Source organism: Sebastes fasciatus, chromosome 22, assembly GCF_043250625.1.
Source record: "Sebastes fasciatus isolate fSebFas1 chromosome 22, fSebFas1.pri, whole genome shotgun sequence".
Taxonomy (NCBI): Eukaryota; Metazoa; Chordata; class Actinopteri; order Perciformes; family Sebastidae; genus Sebastes; species Sebastes fasciatus.
The window spans coordinates 24,005,679-24,033,220 of record NC_133816.1 but is presented as its reverse complement, the minus strand read 5'-3'; the positions used below and the strand labels follow the sequence as shown (position 1 = coordinate 24,033,220).

The 27,542-nt window shown below is 39.0% G+C and overlaps 3 protein-coding genes and 1 long non-coding RNA gene across 4 annotated transcripts in view; all 4 read left to right on the top strand.

Annotated features, from left to right (window-relative positions):
- LOC141761342 (uncharacterized) overlaps window positions 1–27,542 on the top strand; it is a 251,683-nt gene that overhangs the window by 108,473 nt on the left and 115,668 nt on the right. Inside the window, exons 5-7 of the mRNA XM_074624677.1 lie at window positions 16,738–16,842; window positions 17,732–17,803; window positions 19,775–19,861. Coding sequence (XP_074480778.1) covers window positions 16,738–16,842; window positions 17,732–17,803; window positions 19,775–19,861 — 264 coding nt within the window. The remainder of the gene's footprint in view (window positions 1–16,737; window positions 16,843–17,731; window positions 17,804–19,774; window positions 19,862–27,542) is intronic.
- On the top strand, window positions 8,319–10,738 carry LOC141761246 (butyrophilin subfamily 3 member A2-like). Its single transcript, XM_074624577.1, has 4 exons — window positions 8,319–8,412; window positions 8,888–9,229; window positions 10,394–10,681; window positions 10,725–10,738. The coding sequence occupies exons 1-4, from the start codon at window positions 8,319–8,321 to the stop codon at window positions 10,736–10,738; spliced, it is 738 nt and encodes a 245-aa protein (XP_074480678.1).
- LOC141760241 (uncharacterized) lies at window positions 10,770–11,602 on the top strand. Its single transcript, XR_012592304.1, has 3 exons — window positions 10,770–10,896; window positions 11,054–11,229; window positions 11,561–11,602. It is a non-coding gene; the product is annotated as an uncharacterized LOC141760241 (long non-coding RNA).
- On the top strand, window positions 25,717–27,251 carry LOC141761245 (butyrophilin subfamily 3 member A2-like). The gene is made up of 3 exons (XM_074624576.1): window positions 25,717–25,732; window positions 26,499–26,822; window positions 26,992–27,251. Exons 1-3 carry the CDS (start codon window positions 25,717–25,719, stop codon window positions 27,249–27,251), a joined length of 600 nt encoding a protein of 199 aa, XP_074480677.1.

Sequence of the window (27,542 nt, the reverse complement as noted above, 5' to 3'; positions counted from 1 at the left end):
ACGTCGTTTCCTCTGAAGCGTCTGATGACAGCAGCAGCTGATCACATCTGGATCAGCTGTCAGTCAGCTCTAACAGCTGTTTATGTCTGAACTGATCTAATACTAATAAAGAAACAGAGTTATCAGAGCAGCAGTGTTTCCTCTCTGTTTAACAAACACCTGCACATGAATAACAGCTGGTCTGTGTTTCTACTGTGGACTGAGTCCTGCTTAGAGGACCAGGAACCATCTCTACTGTGGACTGAGTCCTGCTTAGAGGACCAGGAACCATCTCTACTGTGGACTGAGTCCTGCTTAGAGGACCAGGAACCATCTCTACTGTGGACTGAGTCCTGCTTAGAGGACCAGGAACCATCTCTACTGTGGACTGAGTCCTGCTTAGAGGACCAGGAACCATCTCTACTGGCACAATATCTTTATATTATTTATTCATTATTAGCGTCTGTAGTTATTGATGTTCTGACAGTAGAAGTTATGTATTAGTCTGAATGTTTGAGGGGAAAGTGAAATGATGTAACTCATATCAAACCCGACGCTCAGGAATTATCAGCTTCACATGTGACTGAATGGAAATGAGGATAAATGATGTAAAAGGTGTAAAAGACAGACTCCCCTTCTCTCTCTGACTTTAACTGGATACTTAATACAAGTGAATGAGTGAAATAACAGATCATCAAAAGAAATCTCTTTCTTATAAATGAAAGTTATTTTAAGTCTGTTCGTTGTCAGCTTTTATAAACCTCTCTCAGTGTCAGACTCCTTCAGAGTCAGACTCCTTCAGTGTCAGACTCCTTCAGTGACGGTGTGTGAAGCAGAGAGACTGCAGGTCCTCCTGCTGCTGGATCACTTCACCATCAACATGATCCGTCTGTTGTTCACACCTACAGTTAACACAGGTTATAACTAGACGGTGAATCAGAAGACAACTAAAATATAAAACTGTTAATCTGTGATCTGTCTTCACTCCGGTATGAAACTCAGTGATGTTGATGTATCTGATCAGTCTGATCGGCGCAGTGTCCAATCAATAACTGATATCCAATAAGGGGGCGTGTCGGTCGGTGATAAACTTCCGTGGAGGAAACACTGGTGTATCTTCGCTCATAGCTCCTCCAGCAAGCCTCCTCGCTCCTCGATGCGCATTTTATGAATTGGCACGTCCTTCAAGATGGAGGACTGAGATCGATTTCCGGGTCACAGCCGGAGGATCGAGGAGCGAGGACCGAGGAGCGAGGAGACGAGGAGGCAAAAAATGCTGAAATGAGAAGCACCTCTTGGGTGCATCCCAAAGCTCTTAATTTTCGTTTCCTCGCTCTTCGATCCTCGCTTGAACCGGAAGTTGTTTTGGTGCGCCATCTTGAAGACCGTCCCAAAGCTCTTATTTGTGCATCGAGGAGCGAGGAGCGAGGAGCGAGGAGCGAGGAGCGAGGAGCGAGGAGGCTTGCCGGAGGAGCTATGAGCGAGGATACACCAGTGTATCCTGCACGGAAGTCTTATACCGACCGACACGCCCCCTTACTGGATATCAGTTACTGATTGGACGCTGCTGCCGATCAGACTGATCTGATAACTTTACCTCTCAGCATCACTGAGTTTTATACCGGAGTGAAAACAGATCACAGATTAAAGGTTTTATAGTTTAGTTGTCTTCTGATTCACCATCTAGTTATAATGTGTGTTAACTGAAGCTCTGAACAGCAGCAGAAGGACCTGCAGTAGCTCTGCTTCTTCCTTCAGTGAAGCAGTCTGTCACTGAAAGAGCTTTATAAAACCTGATGAACAGACTTAGAATAACTTTCTGCATTTATTAGAATGATTTGTCTTTTCATGATCTGTTATTTCCCCCGTTAACTTTTATTAATGAAACTATTAAAGTCAGAGAGAGAAGGAGAGTCTGTCTGTCAGCAACAAACACCTTTTACATCATTATCATCATTCAGTCACATGAGGCTGATGATTCCTGAACGTCTGGTTTGATATGAGTTACATCATTTACATTTTCCCTTTAGCACAATAAATAATGTCCAGTGTTCAAAAAACACCACAGTCATATTCTGGGTTATTAAATAATGAACTCACAATCAGAATATCAATAACTACAGACGCTAATAATGAATCAATAATATAAAGATATTGATCCAGTAGAGATGGTTCCTGAGCCTCTAAGCAGTCCACAGTAGAAATACAGGCTGCAGCTTGCACTTGTCTTTATTAGTATTAGATCAGTTCAGACACAAACAGCTGTTAAAGCTGACTGACAGCTGATCCAGATGTGATCAGCTGCTGCTGTCATCAGAAACGGACGTCGCTTCACGTGACGCTTCAGAGGAAACGACCGTCTCATGTCGCTTAAATCGTATTTCCTCGTTTCCTCTCTCCTCGCATGGTTTCCTTGCGTCTCTCCATGCTTCCCTGGTGGGAGGGACTAAGACGCAAGGATGAGACGCAAGTGAGGGAAACAGGGATGCAATTAAGAGCTTTGGGATGCAGCTCTTGACTCGCTGCACATCTGCCCTGACAGCTGCTCAGTGGTGCATGAAGCCTAAATAGCTCGACCTCCGTCTGGAAAAGTACCCGGATCTTGGGCACATGGAACATGCGCAGTAGAGCATCCGCTCGGTCACGGCTTGTTCTCCAGCCTCGAACTGGGTCTCACTCACATGAACGGAGGAAGGGAAATAACTCTGGATTCAGCTGTTAGTGCGTTTTACAACTTTTAAGACCTACATAAGGACTATTAGAGTGTTCATACTGGGGAGTTGATTCACCTTAAAATAGATTATCCTCTGAGTTACAGACGTCTCTTTCTCAATGTAAGTCTATGGGAAAAAGTCTTTATGGACCCAACGGCATCACTTGAAGGACACGGAAGTTGTAGTACCGTCGTTTGGCCACTACGGGAGCACTGGCATGTTCAGGGAGTGGCCTTGGGTGGCACAGGCCACCCCTGAAATCTGATTGGCCACCCCAAGTGCCACCCCAATATCTTACAATATGATTGGCTATATGCCCAGTCAGAGGCGGGCCACGGCACTGAATGTAAACTGCACTCTTGTTTATAGTTGCAGTTCCTTCTCAAACCTGAGAGGCAGAGATGCGCTAAAGTAGTATGTAGCCTGCAAAAAAAAAGGCGCGAAGAAGAAGAAGTTTGAGCAGGTGAACCTACAGGTGAACCTACAGGTGAACCTACAGGTGAACCTACAGGTGAACCTACAGGTGAAACAAACTGTTTTTCTACAGTCAGTCTATGGAAGCAACACGTCTCTGGAGCGTCGTCGTGAAAGATGTGAGTAGCCTACATTTGACTACACTTACTGTGCCTGTAGTTAAACGCTGTAACGGTAATAAACTAAACATTACCCTGTCTTGTTTTATTTCTTTTTATTGTAATTGGCACAAGGCTGTCATCATCTCATCTCATTAGCAAACACTGTTTTGACTGTCAACGATGTTAAATCTAACATTGAGCTATTCTGTACTGCGTAACATTGTTATGTTAGACCCGTGTTGCTGCATGTGAGCGGAGTTGTTCAGCTCTAAAGCTCATTCAAACTCATTTGAGGACAACCATGCTAGACAACAGACTAAGCCATTTAGGTTTGCTAAGTATTGAGTCAAGAAGAGCGAGGGCACTCAACATGGATGATTTTATCAAAGTGTTTGCAAGCAAACACAAGAACAGGCGAATTGCACTGTTTTAACCCTCCTGTTTTCCTCAGGTCAAGGAAGGAAGAAGGGAGGGAGGAAGGACGGAATGAAGAACAGAGGGAGGAAAGAAAGAGAGAAGGACAGGAAGAAGGGAGGGAGGAAGGAAGCAAGGAAGGAAGGAACTGTCAAAACAGATTGGGTCTCTTGAATGGTAATACTAGGTAATACTAGAGTAACCAACACTAGCACATGTAAAGTTTATAATTTGTTTGGTTAAATAATTTGTTCAAAGAGGCGTATGTATTTTAAATATGTTTGCACTTTAAAGACGGAGAGTGACTGTGTTTTTTAATGTGCATTGTTTTCTTATGTTGGCTTTTGGAGTCACAGGTTATTTTGTAGCATTATTACTGTAACAAATCAGTGTTGAAACAAGATTTGTTACAAGTGATGTAAGCTTTTTTTATGCACACGTAAGCTCTGGTAAGATCAGCTATCTCTGTTGATAAAATATTCTACACGGTCAGTACCTCCAACCATTTACATTGTTGCACATGTAAAGTTTTGCACAGTTTTGTCAAGTAAATATTTTGCCCAAAGAGTCTTATTTATTTTAATTTTGTTGGCACTTTATAAAGTGACTGTTTTAGAATAAGGATTTTCTTTTGTATGTAACCTACTTTGGGAATTTACAAATTATTTTGGCATTATTTAACAGTTCACTTTACAATGTTAAAACAGGATTTGCTGGTATGTGAGGAGGGATGTGACTTTTGTTTATACCTGGGAGTTCAGGTTTCTCTGTTGCTGAGAATACTACAGTAACTTACTACACTGTGGCACATGTGACAAGTTTTGTCAAGTAAATGTTTTGCCCCAAACAGGCTTATTTATTGTAATTTTGTTGGCACTTTATACAGAAAGTGCATTGTCTTTTTTGTATGTACTGTATATCATACCTTGGAAGGTTGTTTTGAGGTTAGAATAAAGTATGGTAGTTTTCAATCACATTTGTATGTTGCCTTTTCCTGAATGTTGTGACTAGTAGGTCTGTTCTTGCTTGCAGTGTTAGTAAGTGAAGTAGATATGGGTTGTGGAGACAAAAATGGTAAATTAATGCTATGCCGACACCTGGTTGTGTGTGTGTATTTTCTTGTGTGTGTGTGTGCGTGCATACGTGAGTGTATATGTCTGTGCGCAGGCGCTCCTGCTCACACTTCATGCCACCCCTGCATAAGTCAGTGCCCCACTGGTGCCACCCCTATCAAAAATGTCTGGACACGCCCCTGTACGGGAGTTGGGATCAACGACAGACGCACTTCCCGAGGGCTTGGTGATAACGCTCTCCTGCACTACGAAGCGAGTTCAACATACCCGGGGTGTCTTCTGGTTATCTGGCTTCACTTAACATAACAATCGAGATCTCACTAAACTCTACTATGAAGCTGGTTATCAACTCGGTAAGTCAACTCAGGGTTTCTCAGTCTGGATATGAGCGCGTTCACATGAACGAGGAGGTGTTTACAGAATCTGACCAATCACAGACATGAACAAGACTAAAGACTGACTGACTGACTGACTGACTGACTGACTGACTGACTGACTGACTGACTGACTGACTGACTGACTGACTGACTGACTGACTGACTGACTGACTGACTGACTGACAGACTGACTGACAGCAGACAGAGAGACACATTTAACAAAGGAAGAAACTATATTAGAACAAATACGAAGAAGTTAAACTCTTAATCAGACTAACAGTAACACAGATGAAGCTGCCAACTGCAGAAAGAACAGCTGGAAAAAGAAAAAACTCCAGATGTGTGAATGTGTAAATTAACAGATTTATTAATTTAGAGGAACACTCAAATGTCAGATATAGTCATCTAAATATAAATAACTTTTCAGAGTGTAATAGATGAATAGATTACACCTAGTTTACACTGTGAGTATGATGTTGCGTCTTTCAGCTGTGTTCCTCCTCTCTGACGGTGTGAAACGGACTCAAGAGGAAGTAAAACTAAATAAATATAAAAACATAATTCAAAGCTTTAAACACACACAACATAAATCCAGCTGTTCTTCCTGCATTTCTCAGTTTAACTGTGTTGTTTTTATTATGATTATGACTTAAACTTCTTCATATGTGTGTAATATTATCATACAAACACCACACGGAGCTCTGATGGGTCAGTAGGAGGTGCTTTCATAGAAGTTGATCTCTGATCTGGAACATAACCTGCTCCAGAACAGGTTAGCCGTTCAGCATCAGTGACCATGGAGATCTACCCTGATAAGAAGTGAACCAGTTTCGTAGTCCAGGCCTCTGGTGAGATAGCAGGCCTAACAACTACTTCCTGAACTCTCCCCTTTCTAAATTACTAAGACAATAAAAGGATATTGATATTATTCCTGGTGGTTTTGATTGAAGCTGTAATATTTTATTCTAGTGATCAGTTACAAACACTCTGAGCGTAGGAAATCAGACCCAATCACCAGACTGTGTTTAAAGTTTAACTCAGTTATTAACCCTCTGAGACCCACAGCAGAGCCGTCTGTTTTTAGGAGGTCCAGGGGGTCTTTAGGGGGTCCAGGGGGTCTTTAGGGGGTCCAGGGGGTCTTTAGGGGGTCCAGGGGGTGTTTAGGGGGAGATAGCAGGTCAACAGTAGATGTCACATAGAAGTGTTGTACATCATCTGAAAGCTGAGAACCTGGAGATTAATTTGCGAGTCAGCTCAGCACTGTGAGTCAAGTTGTTCTAGTCATAAATAAACATGAATTAGATGAATTGTAAAAATGTGTTTAGAACATTATGATAGAAGTCTGTGATGTCCATCTCCATGCTCTATCAAGTCTCATAAGTTGTTGCAGCAATTTTTTCGGATTGATACCATTTGTTACACAGATTTTTTTACCATTGGAGAATTGATGAAAAGTCATGCTGTGATTTGAGATCAAAAACTTTTGACATTTGGAGATTTCTGCAACGTTTTTTTGGTGATTGGATGGCGAGCACTTCTGTTGTGTAAACGTCTCAGAAACCCCCTTATTGATCAATCTAGCAAGGAAAGCCATCCATCCTCTGAATGCTCTAGGTCTCTAGTCTGATCCATCCATCATCTGAATGCTCTAGGTCTCTAGTCTGATCCATCCATCCTCTGAATGCTCTAGGTCTCTAGTCTGATCCATCCATCATCTGAATGCTCTAGGTCTCTAGTCTGATCCATCCATCCTCTGAATGCTCTAGGTCTCTAGTCTGATCCATCCATCATCTGAATGCTCTAGGTCTCTAGTCTGATCCATCCATCCTCTGAATGCTCTAGGTCTCTAGTCTGATCCATCCATCCTCTGAATGCTCTAGGTCTCTAGTTTGATCCATCCATCCTCTGAATGCTCTAGGTCTCTAGTCTGATCCATCCATCATCTGAATGCTCTAGGTCTCTAGTCTGATCCATCCATCCTCTGAATGCTCTAGGTCTCTAGTCTGATCCATCCATCCTCTGAATGCTCTAGGTCTCTAGTTTGATCCATCCATCCTCTGAATGCTCTAGGTCTCTAGTTTGATCCATCCATCCTCTGAATGCTCTAGGTCTCTAGTTTGATCCATCCATCCTCTGAATGCTCTAGGTCTCTAGTCTGATCCATCCATCCTCTGAATGCTCTAGGTCTCTAGTTTGATCCATCCATCCTCTGAATGCTCTAGGTCTCTAGTCTGATCCATCCATCCTCTGAATGCTCTAGGTCTCTAGTTTGATCCATCCATCCTCTGAATGCTCTAGGTCTCTAGTCTGATCCATCCATCCTCTGAATGCTCTAGGTCTCTAGTTTGATCCATCCATCCTCTGAGTGCTCTAGGTCTCTAGTCTGATCCATCCATCCTCTGAATGCTCTAGGTCTCTAGTTTGTGGCTGTTAAGTTTGAAAGTGACATATAATACATAACATATGGAAGCTCAGGGGGGAACTACATGAGCTGTTACTACATGATGTGCACTACAAACTAAATATAATGCATGAGCACTCTGCAGTAGATAAAAGAAGTGAGAGCCAAAGTCAACAGCCTGTAAATGATTCAATTAACTTCTATTCTTAAACACGGTATCACTTTATCGACATTAAAAGTGGGTCTGCATTCAGAGTCGTGGGCTCTGTAGTATAATACTCTGTAACAGATATTTAAGTCTATTTTAAAACCAGTGTAAAACATTGAAACCATCGAGGAAATGTCTTTCAAATGTTGAGTAATTGTGTTGATTATTTTAAATGGACGCTTGTTAGTTTTGACTGCAACATTTTTTTTTATAATTTTTATAGGAGTCAGTGGACTTTGTATCTCACGTAAAGAGCTCTAATGAAGGATAAACTATTGAACGAGTTTGGCAGAATCAAAGCACTTTTAAAATTCATTAAGGAGCCGTCTCTGCCATGTTGGTATGAAAAGTTAAAGCATATCTCAGTTTTAACTGCCCCATACATAGATAGTATCCATATGAACTCTCTATAGGACCGTCTGTGTTGCAGAAATGAAAGTTCAACTATATTACATGGACACGTCACAGTAGTAATGGTATTGTTTTTACTTTATTAGTTATTTTGCTGCTTTCCAAAGCATATATGTTTTTACCATATGATGTATCGCTGCTCTCATTTGATTTTCAGAGCTTTAAGATGCTTCCCCAGAGGACCGGACTGTCCCTTCAGTCTCCGCTCAGACCCCTCAGTGTTTTGGTTTTCCATCTTCTCCTAACACACTCTCTGGGAGGTAACTCACACAAAGTATTAAAGTCACATCAAATCATATCAATATATGTAATTAAATGAAAGCTTAAAGACTGATGTTCAGTGTTTTTGGACTCTCACAAAAACATGATGTCATTGGTTCTTGAAGCTTTTGGTTTGTTTCAGAGAACTGAAGTGTTTCAATGTCATCTACAGTATAAGCACATGTTGTCTACAGTTATTGACGTCATTATAAAGTGACATAATCACTTTTAACACTAAAGCAACTTGTGCTTTAGTTGCTACGGAAAACTGTTCAGGAAAAACAAATTAAATACATTGTAGTGAACATGTTGTAGATAGGATACCTTCTATATGAACAGTACTTGAGTGAAGTTACATTCCACTGCTGTCTGCTGCTATTAGCACAGTATAATAATGTACAACGAGCCTTATAGAAATGAACATATTTAACTCCTTCCTACTGCAGGAATGAATTAACATATCTATTTCTTCAGGTCAGTCTCAGATGATTGGTCCACCTCAGCCAATAGTAGCATTAGTTGGCGATGACATCATTTTGCCATGCCATCTGGAACCTGCAGAGGATGTTGCTGCCATGACGTTGGAGTGGACGAGACCCGACCTGAATTCTATATTTGTCTTTGCGTGGCGTGCTGGCAAGGACCTCGTACATGTTAAAGATCCATCCTACACAGGAAGAACATCACTGTTCACTGATGGACTGAAGCACGGAAACATTTCACTGAAACTCTCCAAAGTGAAACTTTCTGATAAGGGGAGATACCAATGCTATGTTGCAGACCTGGATAAAGGATCTTTCGTTGAGCTTGTTGTTGGTAAGTGGACACAGTGTATCTACACACACGAGTTGTGACTTGGTAAAATGAGGTTGCAGATATCTGTAATGAGGTCAGAAGGGGGCGGAAGCTATTCAAAACTACGATGGCGCTTCACTGCAGCTGTATGGGTGTATAAAGTGTGTCTGGAGACAATAAATCTACAACACGCTGTAAATTTCTACACAACTCTCCAGTGAACAAAGCTCTCATTGGCCACAGCCGGCTGCACATTGAGACCGATGTTATGTGTCCAGTTCGGAGGACTAAAGGCTGGTTGTGATTAAAATGATCTTGCAGCTCGTTGTCTACCTCACTACGGTTAGAAAGAGCCCTCGTTGGTGTTTTAACAACTTATGAGTTATTGATCCGGGAAGTTTGAATCTGTGAATATCTTTCACACTTTACCGAATTATCCAAGTTAGTAAAAGCTTCTGCTGACACTGTTCAGATGCTTTGTTGGGCCGATATCCAATGGGAAGCCTTTGATGAGCAACGTCATAACAACAAATCTGACTAATCATAATGAGGTTATAGATATCTGTAACTGTTATTTAGGATAGTCAGAACTGAACCACAGATATCTCTAACTGTCGTTCTGACTAGACACAATGACGTTGAAGATATCTCTAATGTTAATTCTGGATAGTCAAGGTTAACTATTAAATGTTTAAACAGCTCGTCATAGTCAGCCAGTGATGTTGGGAGATGAAGAACACAACGACATGAAACATCAGTATAAATGAGGGTTAAACATGTTTTATAAGAACAGCTCAGTTGTAGATGTCATGGGCAGAAAAGGTTTCTCACTAGGTTGAGTAGTGGACTGTATATGACACCTAACAGAGTTTAACAAACACATAATCTGATATGCAATAATCTAGGACCGGCTTTCCGATGCAAACTGTTTTTAAATTTTCAAGTTTTAGTATTGGCAGCAGTAAATACTTTATGTGACCCCTTTGACTTCAAGCAGCTTCATCATCAGTTCAGGGACCAACTGTGTTTATTTGCCGTATAGAAACCATGGTCATCTCTGTTAGAATTAAGTTTAAAGGCAACGCTAATGCAGAGGATATTTATTATATACAATACATTTAATCATTCGTGTGGTGATTGTATTGCTGACTTCTGTTTTAAATGTTTCCTTTTACTCAGCATCAGGTGCTGCTTCCTACACGGTCATAACTTTAGCAGGGATTGATGAAGCCACCAGAGGAGTGATGTTAGACTGCAGGTCTGAAGGCTGGTATCCAGAGCCTGAGGTGTTGTGGCTGGACGGTGAGGGAAACCTCCTCTCTGCTGGACCTCCAGAGACAGTCAGAGGTCCTGATGACCTCTATACTGTCAGCAGCAGAGTGACTGTGGAGAAGAGACACAGCAACAGCTTCACCTGTAGACTCCAACAGAAGAACACCAACCAGACCAGAGAGGCACACATCTCTATTTCAAGTAAAAAAAAAATTGTTTTTTATTATGTGATTTACTATTTTAGTTTCAAATTGCTAAGGATTTATATTAATGTTATTCTGTTTTTATCATTTCAGATGATTTCTTTAACGTCCAGTCCAGCTCTTCTCCTGTCACAACTGGTTTAGCTGTTAGTTTGGCTGTTTGCATCGTGTTGCTTCTCTTTGTTTTGTGGAAATGGAGACAAAACATAATCAGTAAGTCACAAATTAATGAGTAAAAGTTATTCTTACAGTTTTTATGATGTTTTTAAAATGTAGTGGTATGTCTACTTTTATTTCCAATCAGTCAAAATGTTAGGTGTTTTATTTTAATAACCCATTTTAAATCTTATTGTATACTGTTTTCACACAGAGACAAAGAGAAGTCACTCGGATAAAACTGAAAAAGGAGAAAAGAAGAACGGTTCTGAAATTAATAAAAGTGTAGATCAGTGTGTCACTGAAGAAAGAGAGAGAGAGCAGCTCATGACACATGAAACGGTGGAAATAGAGGTTCTGAAGGGAAACGGAAAGAAGAAGAGCAAACATGTAAGTAAAGAAAGAGGACATTACTATAAATAATGTTTGATCTGAGCAAGTTAAGCAGGAAACAGGAGCTGTATTTCCAAAATAACTAAGAAGAGAACAAGAGCAGTGATGACTGAGAGCTAACTTTAACTGATGTTCAGAGGTTCAACAGAAATGGAACAGAAGAGGCACGATTCAGACAAAGAGATGAAGATGAAGCAAACGTTAGAGGAGACTAAAATAAGGGAAAAAGAGAGATGAGCCAGAAATGCAAGGAAAACATATTGTGTGGTATGTTATAAAATAAAATCATGTCTTGTATCACGTCTCTGTTCATCATCTCTCCTCTCAGTTTAAGAAGAAGAGATCTGAGCAGCAGCTCCAGGAGGAGCAGCAGCTCCAGGAGGAGCAGCAGCTCCAGGAGGAGCAGAAGAAGGAGGTTCAGATCCTGAAAGAGGAGCTGGAGACCAAGAAGATCGAGGTTCATCTTCACTTTAATAATATAACACATTGATTTCAGTTTGAAGTCCCATTATATATGTCATCCATAGTGTAGATCAAACAAGACCAGAACTAATAAATGAATAATTAATAATTCAACATGTCTCTCATTGTCTCTCTCCACCTTGTCTCTGTCCTTCCAGGTAGAAACTAAAGGAGCTGAGCTGCAGCAGCTCCATGAAGAGAAGAAGAGGAACGAGAACGAGCTGCAGAGCCTGAAGGAAGAGCTGGAGAACAAAGAGGTTCATGTCTTCATCTTCATCTCTCTATTATTAATACAGAATCAATAGAGACAGAGATAGATCAGGTTGAATGAGTTCTCTCATCTGAGCCTCTAACCTGCAGACAGACTCTCAACTCAACATTTCTGCTGTTTGAGGAACACTAGATGATCAAAGTGTTTACTGAGATCCACTTGACTGAATATGAAGCTACTTGTTCATATTGTACTCAGTGTAACTGAACCATCAGGTTGAATCATTACTCTCATGATTTAATGTGGTTCTCATGTGTCTCTGCATGTCCTCCTCCTTCCAGCTGGAGAGAATTATAAACACCCGGAGCAGCTTTTCCATTTTCTTTCGGGTAAGTGGTCATTATATAAGTATATACATATATATATACACACACATATAGATATATGAGGTTTCCTGACATAAAAAAAAACAGTAATCCAAGGAAACACAGAGTAAGTCCGTTAATGTGATATGTCCATTATTATGACTCATAGATTGTGAATGAGATCAGAGATAATCAGACTGGATTCATTAACAGATCAAACTGTGCAGCTCTGAAAGGTTTAATGAAAGCAGAAGAGCAGCAGAGAGGATCTGAACTTGGACAGTATATTATATACTGAGGGGAAACATTATCTTACATCCCACATGCTGCTGAAATGCAGAATTTATAATATATAGAGAGCTGATATTTATCACTAGTTATTCAGCAGAAATCAGATGATTGGGGTTGATGGGTCATTGTATACGATGTTCAGTTGTATGTCTTAATATGATCCAGGGAATCCCCAAGGATGAACAGCAGAAGAAGGAAGAAGCTGAGACACTGAAGATGAAGTTGGAGAACCAACAGAAGGAATCAGACGCCAACATTCAGGAGGTTTATATATTTTCCTCAGAATATTTTTTCTTTTTTTTCCTTCTTTTTTTTAGCTTCTCCATCTGAGTATAATATATCTAGATCTATACCTATATAGATCTAGATATATTAGGGGTGGAACGGTTCACAAAATTCACGGTTCGGTTCATATCACGGTTTTGGGGTCACGGTTTTCGGTTCGGTTCTTTTCTGTTACAGCGAGGAGGTCATGTTCTGATTTCAACATGCTTTTCATTTATTTGGCAAAAATAAGTTAACAAATGTTTGCCTTAACAAAAGTATGGCTTTATATAAGGAACATAAACACTTCTTCATTGTCAAATATTAATTGAAAGAATAGTTCTACAGTCATTAGTGCAAACAAAAAATACAGCTTTGTTATTTTCATATGAATATGATGTAATTATAGACTAAGGCCATCAACATTAATTGAAGTATAGGCTCAGCCAGAACTATACTAAAAAACAACAACAACAGTATAACATATGTCTCAATTCCCTGATTATCAGCTCTTATTGAAAGATTAGTTTTTCCACTCACAAAGTGCAGTATTTGGAGGAATACGGTTGAATTTCTGTGTTATTGTGTTATTTAAAAATAATAAATAAATATAAAACACATTACAGGGATTGTGCTGTTGCCCCTCTGCAGCTCTCCAGTTTCCAATCTGTCACTGCTTGTTTCAGTGCTTCAGAGAGATGCTCACTGTGTGGCTCTCATGAAGGCGGCGCGTCTGCAAAACATAACTTTTTATCTCCCACTCTGAAGTGATGTGGTGGTTCAGCCAGTCACAGTTCAGTAACTTTCAGTAGCCCTGGATGTCCATCCGTCTGTAGTAAGAGCTACGTCGTATGTGTTTGACAATTCTTTCACAATTCCTTGTCGTGTTTGTTCGGGAATTACTGTGTTGCTGAAGTGTGGGCGAGACGGAATATTATAGCGCGGCTCAAGTAACGTTACGTTAATCATATGCTGAAATCCAGCGTCCTCCACGACTACATAAGGCTGCATATCTTTCACTATAAACCTCCCCAATGCTGTAGTTATGTTTTTTTCCCTGTCTGAGTCTGCATGTAGAGGTTGTTTAAATGCTGCAGGGAGGAGTTGCTCTTTATACCCGTCTCTCTTCTCCTTGCGCCATCGACGGACACACCGGAGCGATGTCTTCATAAATGGTTCATCATATTGGAAGAGTTGCTGTTAGCATAAACCACACATGTTGCACAGTGTTTACATAATCGCCGTTTTATCCAACACTTTTTTCCGTCATTTTCATGGTAACACTAAAGCCGTAATGCTCCCATACAGCAGAGCCAAACGATGCTGGTGGATCCTCTAACTGGACTTTATCGTGTCTACTCGTCATTTCCTAAACTGACTGACAGTCGCAGTTTTTTCCCCCGATAACTTTATTTGAAGTTTTTTTCTGCGGATGCCTTTTTGACTGAAATCTGTGAGTCTGTTCCCCATCTGTAGTATGACAATAAACGGGAGCCTAACTCTACATGAAAAAAACACACAATCTGCCTCATAACTTATTTCAAATGAACCGAACAATTCATACACGCCCGAACCGTGACTAGCGAACCGAACGCGTCGGATTTTTTATATTTATATATATATTGTTATATTAAATATTATGTTTTTTATATCTATATCTATATATATTGTCTCTCATCTTCTCTTTCCTCCCAGTTTAAAGAAAAAGAAGCTGAAGTCCAGCAGCTCCAGGATCAGATTCAGAGGATGGAGACCAACCTGCAGACCCTGATGGAGTCCAACAACATGGAGGTTCATCTCTCTACCTTATCTTTGCTGTATCTATTGATATATCTAGTGTAGCTCTAATGAGGATGAACCACTGTCAACATGAGAAAGTTCAGTGTTGAGAAGGCTGGTTCACTGTGGAGGCAGAAATCACAAATCACTTAACTAAATAGAATCATTTTGTTCAGTTCAAGAATGCGTAATAACTAATTTTGGAGTTTATTCACTTTTCTCCCAAGCTAAGCGGCTGCATCTCTGTCTCCTAGTATTATAGGGGCAGCCCAGTCTCACGGTAAAGCATGTAATAGACCGGAAGAAAGTGTGTCAGTGTCACGCTTTGCCCCGCTGAGGCGTGAATATTACACGCCTGCATGAAGGAGCAGTGATTTGTAGTGACGGTTGTAACGTGGAGTTTGTAGCATGTTGTCTAGTGACGGAAGTCTAACTTCAGAGCTAGTTACGTAGAATATAAAGTTAGAAAGACCACTTATGGTGGGCGGGTAGGGAAGTTGGAGGGTCCAACAAACACAGGACTCAAACGAGAGACCGGTGCTCCAGACCGGTGTTTTGTTCTGAATGTTACCTTAGTGACGTTTGTCACGTTTTCTCTTAACCTCTCCATTTGTCCCCAGTTGGAAAGAAGCCGAGCCGCTCCAGTCCGTTCTTCCTCCTCTGGGGTAAGTGGTAGTTTTTATATCATGTGTTTTTCTGGTCAAACTGTTGAACTGCAGAGTTTCTAACAGGAACAGCTGAGTGACCTCAACATTACTGAAAATGCAAAATTCACACAAATCAGACCATGAGATATATTTAATATTTATGATTGCATTCCCTAATAAGAGACATGTCTCTCATCTTGTCTCTAACCTCTGTCTCCTCTCTTTCAGTTTAAGTGGCAGACAGTTTCCAGACAGAAGTTCCAGGATGAGCAGCAGAGGAGGGAGGAAGCTGAGAACAGAGTTCAGATCCTGGAGGAGGAGCTGCAGACTAAGAACAGGGAGGTTAGTGTTTGTATTCTCCAATAAAGGTTTCTCTTCCAAAATTAGAACATTATGGTTTTGAAATAATAATACAAAACAACGTTACGGAGAATGTTTATCTGGGGTTTCTGATGTACATGAATGTGTTTCTTTACAGGCCTCTTTATCTGTTAGTGTTGTCTTGTTCCTTTAAAATATATTCTATTGAAAGAATGTGTCTCTACTCAGCTCCAGGATGAACAGCAGAGGAGACACCAAGCTGAGCCAGAAGTTCAGATGAAGGAAAATGAGCTGCAGGACAACACGGCCATGGTTAATTATTTTACTTTCAACAATGTATTTAGCTGTTTTTCTCCTTTTCTATATCTTCTCATCAACATAGTGATTTGTTTCCATCCATATCATTGTTGTGTTTTTAGGTGTGATTGTGTTGTATTATCACTCCATGGCTGAAAATAGAGCATGTCTCTTATCTAGTCTTTCTCCTTGTCTCTCTTCTCTACCAGCTGGAGGGAAACCAGACTGATATCCACAGTCAGCTCCTACAGGAGACACAGAGAAGGGAGGACGCTCAGAGGGAAGTGGAGAAACTGAAGAATGAGTTGGAATCGAAGAAAAAAGAGGTTAATATGATCATTATTAACTTTCTGGATTTAGATGACTGGCACGCCTACTTTGTTCTTCCCACTTTCACTCCTTAATTGTGTGCTGACAAGATTAAAGTCCCTCTACTGCTGTTTATTGGTTCAGAGAAAATAAATCAACAAAAACACATATTGCAATGTTTTTGTGTTTAACTGAGACGAGTGAGATGAAAACACTATTCACAGATATCAAGCAGATGAAAGTCCACTGTATTTAACCAGGTTTAACAATACAGAAAAAGTAATGTGACTACTGGAACAAATCATCAGTTCATAATGATGTCCATAAGCAATTTAACACAAGTTAAAAGTCATGAAGTATCGAGGTCATAAAACAATGTTTAGTATCTTTTAGAGCAGTTAAAGAGTCCAGCGTCTCCAGGACCTCATACTGAACATCAGGGTCAAACACTTCTCACATTAAAAGGAACACTAACAGATGAATATATGTTTATTGTGTATCTGTGTCTGATTATGATTTACTAACAGTTGAAATCAACATCCATCTGTCTGTCTGTTAGCTGGAGGACAAACAAGCAGCTGATGCACAGATGAAGAAGACTAATGAAGATCTGAAGCGTCAACTGAAGATGAAGGATGAAAGCATCAGCCAGCTGATGAGAGAAGTAAACACACATATACAAACACCTACACATCACTCAGATCAACACAATGTTACGCTGTCAGTGCTGTTCACTGGAAAAGATGAAGTCTCTTTTGAAATACAATTGTTTTAACTCTCATCAGAATGAAGAACAATGAAGATGTTTATTGTCACAAAAATATTTTCAGGAGCTAAAAAGTGGTGAAAGACACATTAGAATACATGTTTCATAATAGAGTCCAATCTACTTCACACTAGGAGGGTGTAACGATCAGGACCAGAGGACATGCAGGGACAAGATTGGTGCAGTTTTGTTTAATATTAATAAACTTTGAATAAACCTATTTGGTAATTAATACATCTGATAAGTGTATTTCATCAGTGTTTCTGACCACTAGTAGTCAGACTTGGTGTGTTTTTACCAGCAAACCAGAGTTTATTCTACCGGTGTTTCTGAGTAGTCGTGATGTGACTCAACTATATCAGGTGTATTACTGAGGACCAATGAAGAGCAGAGTTGAGTGTTTAGTTGTTTGTATGATCAGTTCTCTAGAAAGCTGCAAGCAGCAACACCACAGACCAAACATTCAGCCTGTTGTGAACAGACATGTTCTGGATAGACACTGAACTAGTAATACAAATGTGTATAACTATTCAGTTCCATTCTTCCTGCAGGTAGTAGGTATGGTATTTTATAACTCTAAAGCAGAAGCATCTCTGTATTCAGTATTGTTGATGTAACAGATGATAAATCAGTGTTATGTTTCCAGTATTAATCCACTCAGAGTAAACTGAGTCAAACTGTCTGAGTATGAACAGGTTTCATCATCCAGCTGATCACAATGAGAATTCATCCAGATATTAATGTGAACATTAACTTCATCTCTCCTCTCTCCCACTTTAACAAACAGCTCTGTGATGAGAAGCAGAAGAAAGAGGAAGCTGAGAGAGAACTGAAGCAGCTGATGACCAAGAACACTGAGGTTCATCTTTTTACCAAATCATTGTTTTATCTTCTCCATGTGACTTTGATTTGTTGCTGAGATTAAATTAACCATGAGAGCAAATCTGAGAATAACTGAAACCCAAAGAAGTGAAACAGTAAATCTATTTATTCATATTAAATCTAATCTGTGATCAAATGTGATAAAGATTTGATTTTTATTGATGTAATTTTTGTAGATGGAAATTTAACCTGGTTTTACAAAATATAAAAAAGTAATGTGACTACTGGAACAAATCATCAGTTCATAATGATGTCAAGAAGCAGTTTAACACAAGTTATACGTCATGAAGTATCGAGGTGATAAAACAATGTTTAGTATCTTTTAGAGCAGTTAAAGAGTCCAGCGTCTCCAGGACCTCATACTGAACATCAGGGTCAAACACGTCTCACATTAAAAGGAACACTAACAGATGAATATATGTTTATTGAGTATCTGTGTCTGATTATAATTTACTAACAGTTGAAATCAACATCCATCTGTCTGTCTGTTAGCTGGAGGACAAACAACAAGCAGCTGATGCACAGATGAAGAAGAGTAATGAAGAGCTGACTGAGACAAAACATCAACTGAAGATCAAGAAGGAAGAGATCAACCAGCTGAAGGGAGAGGTACACACACACACACACACACACACACACACACACACACACATAACTCTCATCAGAATGAAGAACAATGAAGATGTTTATTGTGGTTGCAAAAATATTTGCAGGAGTAACAAAGTACCAGAGGACATGCAGTGTGGTGCAATGTGGACAAGCGATACGTTCAATATTAATAAACTTTGAATAAACAGGTGACATCACTCTGAGCTTTAGTTCTCTGCAGACTGAGTCCAGCATGTCATCAGCAGCAGGTCTTTACAGACAGCAGCTCATTGACTGAACTTCACTTCTGCTGCTGGATGCTGGATAGAATAACGTTACAACCAAACTAGTCTGAGTGGATAGTCTACAGGGACAGCACCACTCTGAACCTGAAACTCAACTAGTGGATGTTTCTACCATACTAACTTAAACGTGTATTACTGAGGACCAACGAAGAGCAGAGTTGAGTGTTTAGTTGTTTGTATGATCAGTTCTCTAGAAAGCTGCAAGCAGCAACACCACAGACCAAACATTCAGCCTGTTGTAGACATGATTTTCACGGGCACTGCACTAGTGCAATAATACAAATCTGTAAAACTATTTAGTAACATTCTTCCTGCAGGTAAATAGCTACATACAGTAACCAACACATATTTGACAAAGTATGATATTTTGAAAATCCAAAGAAGAAGCATCTCTTTATTGAGCATTGTTGGTTTAACAGTGGTTTAAACAGTAAAAACAGTTTAATGATCAATGTGCTGGTTGGAGAGGGGGGACCTCAGCGGGTGTTTCCAGTATAAATCTACACAGAATAATTGAACCTGAGTCAAAATGTCTGTGTATGAACAAGTTTCAGTTTAGTTAAAAGTTCTTATTTTCTAATTACATGTTGAACCCATCATTTAAGTCATTCACTGATTGTAACACCTACATAGATAGATACTTTATTGTTCCCGAAGGAAATTTAGGCATCCAGTAACTTAAACAACAGTTGCAACACCAATACACCTTAAAAAGAGATCAAATCGAATAGAATAAAGTAAGATAAAATAAAAGATAACATAAGTACAGCAGTGAAGTGACAGTGTGCCAATGGTAGTGCAAATAGTGCAAGAGTACTGAATTTAGTAGTGTATATTATAGTGTATGATACAGTACCGTAGTGTAATAGTATAATGAAGTACCTGATATTTACAGTCTAGATGTGCTCAGAGTAAACAGGTTAAACCTGAGACTAACTATGTGCACATTATCACAACATCCAGCCAATCAGAAACTAGTTCATCAGGATATAATGTGGACTAAATAAAGTACTGAATGAAACTAAATGTCTCTCTTCATCTCTCTTTACCTCCAGATTGAGAAGCAGCTCCATGATGAGAAGACTAAAAGGGAGGAAGCTGAGAAAGAAGTGGAGAACCTAAAGAAAGAGATGCAGACCAAGGTTCATTTATTACCTAAAACACTGTTTATTAATGTATCTGTTTTCATCTCACTTTATTTTAATCTTCTTCACAAATAATTGATATTTGTCTGAAACCAAAACAAATCAGAAAAAACATGAGAGCAAATCTGAGACTGAACAGACCACAAAGTGCCACAGCAGCTGTCCATAGAACAAGTCAGTATGACCTCTGACCTTTCTAAGTCTGAAGCAAACATCTTTCCATTGACTTTGTTTGCTCTCGCACCACGTCTAAAATGTTCCTCCTGTCTGTCTGAACACACAACCTACTGTTAGAGGAACATGTATTAACAATCAATACTGTTTAATATTTCTAAAAACAAACTAAATAGAAAAATTTGAATTTCACTTTGTCCAAAAAATTCTCTTTAACAGCTTAAAAAGTCAGAACACAACTTCAGTCAGCAGTTAAACGGTTCAGACCATCACTTCCTGCATTAATCTACTGCTGAAAGATCAGCATCCGTCTGTTGGTTACTTCATTAGTGTTGAATGACTAATCTGTTTGTTGTCTCTCTCTCAGGTAAACACAAGCAGATGCAATGTCCTGGAGGCTGATGATTCTCAGTCCTTTCATCAGGACAACAGCAGCTCAGCCAGTCAGAGCTCAACCACAGAACCTCTCATTGTCATTGAGGTCGACCAACAGGGCAAATATATCCGTCTCATAAACACATCCCAGCAGGTAATGTTGTTTTTTGTGTGTATGGACACTGTATGAGTACTTTATAAGTGTTTATTATATGTCTAGCAATATGTTATCTAAGTGTATCCAGAGATGGACCGTTCAAACCAAGCTAATGACCTGCTGCAACTAATCCTCATTCAACGGTTTGTATAATATCTTACAAAAAGTTATTCCTCATTAACCGTGGTTTCTTTCCTACGAGTGTCTGGGAACGCATGAGGCAAATTTTAATTTCCGCTCCAGTCTTTTCAAAAAAGGAAACAACTTAGTTAAGTTTAGGTCACAAAACTACTTATTTAGGTTTAGGCAAGAAAACTACTTAGTAAGGTTTAGATAACAAAACTACTTAGTTAGATTTAGATAACAAAACTACTTAGTTAGGATTAGGTAACAAAACTACTTAGTAAGGTTTGGGCAACAAAACTACTTAGTTAGGTTTAGGAAAATATCCACTCGGTTAGATTTAGGTGGTTTACGTTGGTTTACGTGACAAATAAGTAAATTCTGACTTCTGGTTTCACAAGGGACACGAACAGCGGCCTTCTGGGTGAAAGTCAGTTTTTTTTTTACCCGCCCATCCACCCCGACCTCCTCCCTATATGCTGCGTTTGCCATTGTTTGTACTTCCTGGTGCACGATTTACGTGGATTGAATACAATTTCCTTTTCTGGGATATACACAAATTACAGTGCATTACTTTTTGTAGGTATAGCTATGAACGGTGTATGAGAACAGCCTGCCTGCTGTTTACCTGAGAATACACTTTCTCTTGTTTTCATGTCATTTATAAACACAACTAATTCAACTGTAACATTCATTCATTAGTCTTTCTTTCTCTCATCCTCCCTATCCTGCCCAATTTACCTCCTGTAGAAACAACTACTGGGAGACTGGATATTACAAGGACAGTTCAACGATACAAAACCCATCACATACACATTTGATCGTTCATTTACACTCTGGTCTGGAAACACTGTCAATGTAAGTCGTTAATGATTTCTTAATTTATGTTGTTGCTATTGTCCTTTTCGTTCTTCTGTCTTTCACCATTGTTGTTGAGTTCCATTTGAAACTAAATTTAATAATAATAATAATAATGCTTTGTTACTTTGATTATTTAATGATTTAACTTACTGCTAGTAAGTCTGTGACCTTTGCATTTTACAGATGTGGGTCCCAAATTATGGTTCCAATTATCCTCCCTCTGACCTGGTGTGGAAGGACCTGAAGTGCTGGAGCAATAGAGACAAACTGCAGTTCACCCTCATCAACCACACTGGAGAGATACAACATCAACTCAGTTTATAGTCACTGAAGGATATTAATTAATTTCCTTTTTTTTGTGTGCCTACTTCTTTTTTCTTTAGCTTATCTTACCTTTTAGCTGCTTTTATCAGCAACAGGAAAGGGTCATGAGAGAAAATTCCCACATTAACTAACATTATAAATCAGGAACATCATGACTCAGATCTTAATGCAAAAACACATATTATAGTAATGACCAGTGAACATTAAGTCACATTACTTTTTGATGTGGGAGCAACTAAATGTAATATCAAATCAAACTTCATTACATTTTGTTTGAAAAAATTTAACTGTTTTATTGCTGCTGCATTACTGGAGAACATTCTTCATTGTTAAGGCAAATATATATATCATCATCATCATCATCAAATGTTATAAAGACAAAGAGTAAAACAAATTAATCTCAAAATCTAAATGTGAGGTAACGTAACTCAGGAACTTGTATTTTGTATGTTTACCAGATTGAATATTTATATTAGACCTCATCAGATCTATGTTTTTCTACTTTTTGTATTGTTTTTAATTCAATTCAATATACTGTATATTTCCATACTGCATTTTCTGTAATGAAGATATATAAAGATAAATGTTTGATATTTGATTCGATGTTTGAGTCCAGATGCTGATGTACATATTTGAGAAATATTTGCTTTGGGTAATGTCAAGTGTTTTCTTTTACAAATAAAAATCTTTATACATAAGGATATAATTTTGCATCTGGTATTGGTACATTCTGTTTACATTGTACATTCATTCACAAAGAACATCATGAAAGACTTGGATATAAACAGTTTTTTTGGTATATACAAATATCTCCGACCTTTTCACGAAGGAGGTTGAAGGAATGAAAGAGGGAGGCTGTGTCCACCATCGGTTACGTTAATCAGAGTATGAACGGCTGCATGTAAACGTGAATATCAGTGCAATATTCATTTTCATTAGCCATGTATACAGCATATAGGAATATTGTCTTTTTCGGAATAAGGGCAAAAAACTGAATATTGTGTGCACGTAAACGTAATCAATGCTGATGCTGATTTAAATGCAGTTTTCCATGTGTGTGTCTTTTATTCGGCTAAGTAGAGCCCAATCCCCCCCCATATCACCATTAGCTGCCAAGACAGGCGCATATTTATGAATTTGCAAAAAGAATCAAATTGCCCGATTACGGACTTGTTTGTTTTTTTGAAATCTTTTGTAACCCCATTACTCGTCATGTGGCTGATTATCTAAACCCCTCAAAAATACTACCATACAATAATGAAATTAATTAACCCATCAAACTGAACCTTGGTTTCCTGTTGGCCAGGGATCGCATCACAAGCAGCAGAGTCATGCATACTGACCAGTAATGCTGCTGTAGAGCCAATACCCTTTGGTGTAGCAGGTGACCGTTTCCTCTAATGTTCAAACACAGCTACATGATATTCAAGATCCTCCAGGGCAACTACAGTATTTACAGATATCAGATATCCTTGTTTCTCTCTTTTATCTTTCTATTTCACTTCCAGGTTATTTGCCAGCCACAAACACTGAATACAAATAAGGCTGATACTGAAGGTGTTATGAGAATTGAAAGTCCTATCCTGCCTCCTGCAGTAAAATAGCAGGCCTGTAATCTGCCTTAATGAACATTTGCTTCTCCTAAACTGTCAAAACAAAGAGCCGGTGTTAGTGTTACTATGATACCGACTAATTTATGTATTATTTTGTAACCGGTTACCTGGCAAATGAGGCCAAAGTTCAGGTGATCATAAACCGAGGCACTCAAAGAGAAACAGACATGTCTGGTTTGAATCTTGACACTGCATGTTTTATATATCTGTAATAATTGTAATTTTAAGTGCAGGAGTCTGCATATTAATGTGGCTTTAATGGTGAGTTTGTTGATGAAACATTGCAACAGAAAGAAATGTCTCTTGCGGTTTCAGAGACATTTGCACACTGGAAACAATACAACATTGAATAAGTACTAATAGAACTTATGAAGAAGGAATGACTGAGCCGTTGCTAGATTTGCAAATGAGGCAGTTGATAATCAAACTAAAGGTCGGGAAACTATCAATGATTTACAGACTTTGCCACACAGTCATGTGAGGAGACTGGGACGAGCAACATTCAACAGGTTTGTCTGACATTTAATCTAAAATACATTAGAAACCTTTATAAAAACTGTGTCTGCATTCTGAGTTTTGGTCTCTCTCAAGTACAACTCCACTTGAGAACAGATAATACCGTTTTATAGCCTTTGTGTCAAAAGGGAAAATTGCATGCAGACGCAAAATGTATTTCAAATGTAAGTCAATTACAGTTGAATTGTTTTCATTTGAACAGCTTTGAAATGTTATTTGAATTTTGAGCATTTTAACAAGACACCTGTTTTAACACAAAGCTGATTTACTGTGACAGTCTTTATTGTGATTATAGTAATGTATAGGAGATATTTGACTTTGTAACATGGAAAGGTTTCAAGTATAATTAACTGAGCTTCAAAACACATGTTATGTTCACTGTGGGATGCTTTAAAATCTTAAGCATTAAAAGTGAAAGTAAAAAAAGTCATGACACTTTGTAAACATTTGTAGAAGAGTTTGTATCTGCAGAGTTTGTGTGAATCAAACAGTGGATATAATATGATGACATATAATATGTGTAACTTACTAGTAGAGCACAGAATATGGCATTTCACGTGCAATAACAACGCTGTTTTTGCTTTTGGCTTGTCATGTTTACACCTTGAGTCTGTATTGACTGCAATGTAAAAACATTAAATACGTCACGCTCAGAGCTAGTGATGCAGAATAACACAAACTCAGGACTTTCAACCAGGACACCGGTGATTGAGTGCCTGAGTGTTGTTGAGTTATTTTGAAGTTACGTTAATGATGTTTTTGAGTGACATATTTTACTTAGTTTACATTCTTATTTTAAGCCCAATCTTGATGTTTTTCCTAGACCTATCTGCAGTCGTTACTGTAGTTTTGTTTCGAGGGGTAAAAATGACACACGAAAATGCTAAAGTGCGGAATACCTTCCCAAGAGATTGGATTGTTTCAGGCCTTCTTTCTTTTAAGCATGCTTAGGTATTACTTCATTGTTGGCTCAAGTGTTACATAAAGAAGTATTAAAAAGCCCTACTCTCTGTAAGTTAACATTGTTATCACTGGTTTCTGTTCATTTTCAGAGCTCCATGATGCTTTTCAACACAGATGGAAAAACCCTAAATACTCATCTCAGAACACTCCATGTTTTGGTCTTCCTCCTTCTCCTAACACACTCCTGTAGAGGTAACTTACACACAAATACAGTCTCAATGGGTCACTTTTATGTCACTAATAAGTCAATACTACGGGGTGATCACCAGAGCTAGTCTGTCTCTACTGTCTACCATCAATAAAGGCTAAAATGCTAGAAATATTATCTTTTGGCTCTAATATAATGTCAAAAGAACTTTGCTGCAGAAAACACTTGATTGCTCAAGCACAATAGAAAAGTATAATAAAGGAAAATAATGTATCTTATAGAGACGCAAAGCCCCTTCCGGTGGACCCCAGGGGACCTTACTTTAGGAAAAATAAGAACGGTAGTCAACATTTGAATTGCATCATGAATCACACATATGATTTTTGTCAATTTAAAACATAATTTTGCAAGTCAAGAAAGCCTCAGTTCTATCATTTAGTTTTATGTGAAACCATCTCTCGTACAAGTCACCAAAAGTTATTGCACTGGTCTAATGTGACCTCTATTTTGCACTTTTCCCACATGACATAACTCATTGCAAATATTCTAATATGACATCACTCATTGCACTGGTTTAATGTGTCCTCGCTCACACATCATGGGGTTATGGAGGAGTAACTATAACTGTTTTACTTTTAAACATTTCTTCCCGTGTCTAGTTTCTAGTTCTGCTTAGGAATCCACAACTGCAGTAAGGTCATTTATTTGTGTAGTGTAGAAAACAATTAATTATACACTACTTCTTTTGGGGGGAATAAACCTAATCTCATCACGGCATCACTACCCCCTTTGATATAATACATCACGATGGAGTCTAATCGCCAAAGTCTTCTTATCATGCACCATGTAATGAATGATTGTTCATTCGATGTGGGATCTCTCCTGATTGAAATGATGTTCGTCAATTTAAAACACGTTTTTGCAAGTCACGAAATAAACGTCACCAACACTAGCTAGCTAGCTACCTTAGCTATGTTCCAGTCACAGATGAACCGTTATCTGACCTGATGTGTTTTATCAGAGACTCCTGGTCTTTTTATTATCCGGGAAGAGAAAGAAGGATCCGACCCGTTGGCATCGTAGCTTCAGAGAGACGTCACTACCGTGCTTTTGGTTGTTTCGTCTTTCTAATTACGTATTTTCACAGTCTGATACTTACTGATAACAAACTGAGACTTTCTTGACTTGCAATATTATGTTTTAAATTGACAAACATCATAATGTGTGATTCATGGAGCAATTCAAATGGGATCAAAAAAATATGTCTTGTTGGCTACCGTTCATATTGCTTTCCAAAATAAGATCCAATACTGACTTCGCCTCTCTATTGGAGTTGATAACTTGTACTTCCTTTATTAAACTATAAATTTGTCTTTCCAGGCTCATCTCAGCCAATAGTAGCAACACTTGGCGATGACATCACTTTGCCATGTCATCTGGTACCTGCGGAAGATGCTACTGACTTGACGTTGGAGTGGACGAGGCCTGACCTGAACCCCAGGTTTGTCCATGTGTGGCGTTCTGGTCAAGAACTCGTGAGTAAAAAACACAAATCCTACGAGGGAAGAACATCACTGTTCCTCGACGAGCTGAAGTCTGGAAACATTTCACTGAAACTGTCCAAAGTGAAAATCGCCGATCAGGGAAGATACAGATGTTTTATTCCAGGACTGGACCGGCAATCTTTTGTTGAACTAGTTGTTGGTAAGTGCATGATATGTATGTTTGTGGTGCATGTTTTGCTCTTTTTTAAAGCCTCCTTGTGTCATTAGATAGCCACCTTTCAGGATGTTCAAATAATCTTAATTTGACCATGCACTATCTAAGCGCTCCACTTCTACCATTTTACATTTTTACTTTTACTCACCATCAGGTGCTGTCTCCTCACCCGTCATAACTTTAGCAGGGATCAATAAGGCCAGCAGTGGAGTGATGTTAGACTGCAGGTCTGAAGGCTGGTATCCAGAGCCTGAGGTGTTGTGGCTGGACGGTGAGGGAAACCTCCTCTCTGCTGGACCTCCAGAGACAGTCAGAGGTCCTGATGACCTCTATACTGTCAGCAGCAGAGTGACTGTGGAGAAGAGACACAGCAACAGCTTCACCTGTAGAGTCCAACAGAAGAACATCAACTAGACCAGAGAGGCACACATCTCTATTTCAAGTAAAAAAAAATTTTTATTTATTATGTGATTTACTATTTTAGTTTCAAATTGCTAAGGATTTCTAATAATGTAATGCTATCTGTGTTTTATCATTTCAGATGATTTCTTTAACCTCCTGTCCAGTTCTTCTCCTGTCACAACTGGCTTAGCTGTTAGTTTGGCTGTTTTCATCGTGTTTATTCTGTTGCTTCTCTTTGTTTTGTGGAAATGGAGACTAAACAAAATCAGTAAGTCACACATTTATTAATAAAAGTTATTCTCA

Bases quoted from the DNA above. Each gene is read 5' to 3' on its own strand.
- LOC141761246 (XM_074624577.1), top strand. From the start codon at position 8,319: ATGCTTCCCCAGAGGACCGGACTGTCCCTTCAGTCTCCGCTCAGACCC. The intron at 8,413-8,887 runs GTAACTCACACA...CTATTTCTTCAG, and splicing joins CCTAACACACTCTCTGGGAG to GTCAGTCTCAGATGATTGGT. The intron at 9,230-10,393 runs GTAAGTGGACAC...ACTCAGCATCAG, and splicing joins TTTCGTTGAGCTTGTTGTTG to GTGCTGCTTCCTACACGGTC.
- LOC141761245 (XM_074624576.1), top strand. The intron at 26,823-26,991 runs GTAAGTGCATGA...ACTCACCATCAG, and splicing joins TTTTGTTGAACTAGTTGTTG to GTGCTGTCTCCTCACCCGTC.